The 5,057-nt window shown below is 46.5% G+C and overlaps 1 protein-coding gene across 1 annotated transcript in view; it reads right to left on the bottom strand.

Moving 5' to 3' along the window:
* The window catches only part of LOC101361446 (multidrug and toxin extrusion protein 2), a 20,915-nt gene extending 16,200 nt beyond the window's left edge, over window positions 1–4,715 (bottom strand). Inside the window, exons 1-3 of the mRNA XM_004381140.2 lie at window positions 4,592–4,715; window positions 3,618–3,693; window positions 2,851–2,920 (exon numbers count right to left, since the gene is read on the bottom strand). Of these exons, the coding sequence (XP_004381197.1) occupies window positions 2,851–2,920; window positions 3,618–3,693; window positions 4,592–4,715 (270 nt within the window). The remainder of the gene's footprint in view (window positions 1–2,850; window positions 2,921–3,617; window positions 3,694–4,591) is intronic.
* Window positions 4,716–5,057: the final 342 nt, after the last annotated feature.

Here is a 5,057-nt window from a genome sequence, read left to right as displayed (position 1 = left end):
ACCACCACCGACCGCTCTGACAGGGATCACAAGAGAATCCTGGACAGAACGGGAGGAAAATGTAGAACAGAATGCAAATTCAGGAAGAAAGACCAGACTTACTAGTCTGACAGAGACTGGAGGAACCCCGGAGACTATGGCCCCCGGACACTCTGCTAACTCAGAACTGAAACCACTCTCGAATCCCGCTTTTCAGATAAAGGTTAGACAGGCCTATAAAACAAACAATAACACACGTGAGGAATGTGCCTCTTAGTTCAATCAAATATACTAGACCGAACGGGCAACTCCTGCCTAAAAGCAAGACAAGAAGCCAGGAAGGGACAGGAACTGGACAAATGGACAGAGGGAACCCGGGGTGGAAAAGGGGGAGCGTGCTGTACCATTGTGGGGATTGCAACCAATGTCACAAAATAATGAGAACTAACCTGAGCTGTAAACTTTTACCTAAAGCACAATAAAATTAAAAAATACATATTATCCCAAATGAAGGAAGGCAGACACAAAAGACTACATGTTGTATGATTCCATTTATATAAAATATTAGGAAAAGGCAAATTCATACAGACAGAAAGCAAATCAGTGGTTGCCTGAGGCTGGGGTGGCAGCAGGGATTGACTACAAAACAGGCTCCAGGAAATTTTGAGGGTGATGGAAGTATTCTGAAACTGGATTGTGACAATGGTTGCCCAAGACTGGATTTATTCAAAATAATTGTATTGTACACTTAAAATGCATGAATTTCATGACACGTAAATTATACCTGAATAAAGCTATAAAACTATGAAATAAAAATAAGGTTCATGGAAAACAAATTAAGAATCAAATAGAATAGCTGTGAGGAAAAATGACAGAATGGAGATAGGGAAGCCACAAGGCCCCATACAATTGCTACCCGGTCCTGCACCATCCCCATCATTGGCTGTGGATTGGACCCTTGTAATCCACAGGGTTTTCATTGGGTGATTCTTGGAAGTAGATCGCCAGGCCTTTCTTCCTACTCCATCTTAGTCTGGATCTCTGCAGAAACCTGTTCAGCATCATAGCAACACACAAGCCTCCACTGACAGACAGGTGATGGCTGCACATGAGGTGCATTGGTCGGGAATTGAACCCGGGTCTCCCACACGGAAGGTGAGAATTCTACCACCGAACCACCACTGCTCCCACTGGAGGGGAAGCCATATTTAATTCCTTGAGAAACGCAAAGCTATTTTCAGTCTTCAATTATAAAAGCAATTTCTCAATTATGGTTTCACCTTGGAGCTACAAAAAAACACGAATAGTGTCCTTAACAATATCTTATGACAAATGCAATAATGGGCTCTATAAAGTAATTTCTTTTAGTGTTCCTTGACAAAAACTATGAATATGATACCAAAACATAGCCTAGAGAAAGCCATTCTGCTGAGGCTAAGAACATGTGGCCCAACATTGCTTTCTGGATGTTCAGTTTGATTCAAAGGTAAATCCTAGAATATTTAGAGAACTGGATGGCATTCCTAGAGTGCTTTGGAAAAATCCTTCATAAATAACATTTCTCTCAACAGGGTATTTTTATATGAGTTGATAACAATTATTGTACATCCCGCCCCCAACCCCTACCCCTGCAAAGAAAGGCCTGGAGTGCAGTAGTTTGGTGTTGCTAATTAAGGGCACATCCCTATACAGAGCTGTTGGATTTTAGGCATCCCTTGATGCATTCCTGTAAAATTCACGTAACTAAAGTAGGAGTCATAAGATTTCAAATTCTGCTTGTAAAGTTAGACATTAGTGTTGTGTGTTTTTATGTCGTGCTTTTGAAAAATCCACATAATTTAAATTTGCATTAAATCAAACGACACACTGCATTGGGCAAATCTGCTGCAAAAGACCTTTTTAAGTGTGAAAGAGCAAAGACGTCACTTTGAGAACTAAGGTGGGCCTGACCCAAGCCATGGTGTTTTCAGTTACCTCATATGCTTGTGAAAACTAGACAGTTAATCAGGAAGACCGAAGAAGTATTGATGCATTTGAATTCTGGTGCTGACAAAGAATATTGATTATATCATGGACTGCCAGAAGAAGGAACAAATCAGTCTTGGAAGATGTATAGCCAGAATGCTCCTTAGAAGCGAGGATGGAGAGACTTCGTCTCACGTAATTTGGTCGTGTTATCAGGAGGGACCAGTCCTTGGAGAAGGACATTGTGCTTGGTAAAGTAGAGAGGGTCATCGAAAAAGCGGAAGACCCTCAACGAGATAGATTGACACAGTGGCTGCAACGAGGGTCTCAAACATAGCAACGATTGTGAGGATGGCACAGGACTGGGCAGTGGTTTGTTCGCTATGAGTCGGAACCTACTGGAAGGAACCTAACAACAACTTTATTGGGAGTCCCTCGGTGGTGCAGAGGATTAACTCACCAGCAACTTGAACTTTAGTGATCAAATGAGCAGAATATTTAGATCCCTTGGCATTCACATATTCATTCTCAGAAAAGTCCCTCTCTTCTGGTTGTTGTTGAGCTCCTGACCAGTCTGGGGCACGGGTCAGTTCCTGTGGCCTCAGCTTTTGAGTAATCAAGAAGGAAAAGGTTTGTGATTGTACACTCGTGCAATTTCGCACTTTTATGCTAATCTTGATTGATTTTTTGGGGCTTGTTGGAGTTTCAGAAGACGAAGGGAGCCATTGCTTTGAATAACAATAGGACCAATAACAGCAAATAGGTTTGTCTATTCTACAGTTAGCCTTTACATGTATTAACTCATTAATCCTCACAAAAAACTCTCTGAGGTCTCAGGAAGGGTTCAGCAGGTGAACACAGACCCATGCGCTTTGGGGCCAGGCTTTGGATCAGAGCGGTACTCACACAGACGGCTTCAAAGAGCTGAAAGATGATGTAAATCGGCAAGACCTGGTTCACCAGGGCAATGACTTCTCTGCAGAAGAAGTGGGAAAGGACACTCACTTGAAGCGCTAAGAAAAGACTCTATCTTTAGATACACATTTATGTGCCTTCTGTTCTCTCCCAGGAGTCCTGGGTGGTGCAAACAGTTAACGTGCTAGCTGCTAACTAAAAGGGTGGAAGTTCAGGTCCACCCAGAGATGCCTCAGAAGAAATGCCTGACAGTCTACTTCTGAAAAATCAGCCACTGAAAACCCTATGGAGCACAGCTCCACTCTGACACGCATGGGGTCGCCATGAGTTGGAATCGACTTGATGGTAACTGGTTTTTATTCTCACCCCGTATTTTTGTAATAGAGGTCATTTCCCCATGCAAACATAAGTGACACCTACAGGCCTGAGTTTTCTAAACATCTATGAGCCACATATTAAACTCCAGAAGACCCCCCTCCCCCACCGCACACACACACAATTTTTCTACTGCCCTTAAATTAGCATCTTGTCCATGGACAAGCAAATCGTGGAGGACGGGGCTTGGGTGAACAAGCACAGGGTGGGTGCACCACCCAGGGCCCTCAAGATGTTGGTCTCCTCCCGGTGAGAGCAAAGTCTGTGCTCTTCCTGCTTCCTGTAGACCCAACACCCAGCCAAGCACGTAACAAGTCTCTGAGGACCAGCTGGGAACCACACCGACATTTTCCAGGAGTCAGTGAAGGAAACTGATTACCTACTCATCATTGGTAAAAATATGCCCCAGTTTATTTTTCAGGATGCTCAACAGGGTGCCCACGATGAGGGAATTGCCAACTGGAAGAGACAAAAGGAACAGCGGTGACAGAACCCAAGCCGAGGAGGACCCCAGCTTAGATCAGATAAATCAGTGCAAATCTCCCAACTCTCTACACTGAGGAGCTTTGGTCGCAGCACCGAAACCATTAGTCTTTCACGCAGATGAAGACACATACTGTTTTGCGATCACCTAGGAAGCCAACATGTAAAATGTCTTTACTGCAGTGGTTCTCAAAGGGTAGTCCCTACACCAGTACCATCAGCATCACCTGATGACTTGTTAGAAATTCAAATTTTCAGATGAGTGTCCAACCTATTAAATCAGAACTCGGCTGGGTGAGGCCCGGCAATCTGTTTTCACAAGCCCTCCAGGCGATTCCATGCAGGCTGACACTTGAGAACCACTGCTCTACACAGACGAGCTTGTCTGAATCTCTTAGTCTCAGGAGCAGAGCCATTGGGTTGGGGATCACAGATTCATTCTGATGGGTGGGATGGGCAGGTTCCAAGCTCATAGGCATGCTGGGAAGGCAGACTTGGACAGCTGGAGGGTGAACCCTGGGGAGGAAGGACCTTCAAAGAGTCGTGGTTTTGTCTATGGTGAGTGGTAGGAAGCTAAACTGACAGGTTGTCTCCAGGAGAGTCCAAGAGTCCCAGCAACAGGGAAGTAGTGGGGAGGGGACAAGGCAAGTAGGAGAGACACGTTTGGGGCTGCCTTCTGGGGCCAAGAGCCCTGGGAGAGGGGCAGCTGTCAACTTCCCATCAGTGGGGGCTGCTCTGGGTTGGATGGCAGGTATGGCAGGTTTGGAAGGTAAACCAGTTGGCTCTTCTAGACCCCAACGTGCCAGGCCCTCCTCTGACCAGGCCATTGACTCACTCATGCCAGTGTCTTCATGAGGAGAGTGCTCCCACCCACCTACGCAGAGCACGCCCGAGATGGCCGACCGCTTTGCTCGCACACTGTCTGAAGCTCCCAGAGCTGTCCCCACTCGGACACAGACCGCGATGCTGAGCCCCATAGGGATCTGGATCAGAGACATGAAGGTGCTGTCAGTGGAGCCAACCTCCAGCCCCTGAGATGAGGTGGGATCCTGAGCCAGGAAGAGGCCAGGGCTGAGGCACAGCAGCCCACCAGTCTGGCCAGTCCGGAGCGAGTGGAGCAGGCTGGATACAAGGAGAGGGCATTCTTCGTGGCAGATGGCAGGCAGTGAGGTCTGAGGTGGGGAGGTGGCGTGGGGGTACCCCAAGTGAGCCACAGACTCATTCCCTCACCAACCCCACCCCACCCACTCCATCAGAGACTTCACAGGAATTCCGGCCTTGCAACTGAAATCAGTGTGCTGCCAGAAACGCATGAGGAAATGAATTTTAAAGAGGTGAAT

This window comes from Trichechus manatus, unplaced genomic scaffold (genome assembly GCF_000243295.1).
Source record: "Trichechus manatus latirostris isolate Lorelei unplaced genomic scaffold, TriManLat1.0 scaffold00080, whole genome shotgun sequence".
NCBI classification, from domain to species: Eukaryota; Metazoa; Chordata; class Mammalia; order Sirenia; family Trichechidae; genus Trichechus; species Trichechus manatus.
The sequence above is the reverse complement of the archived record's forward strand: the minus strand, read 5'-3'. Positions and strand labels throughout refer to the sequence as shown.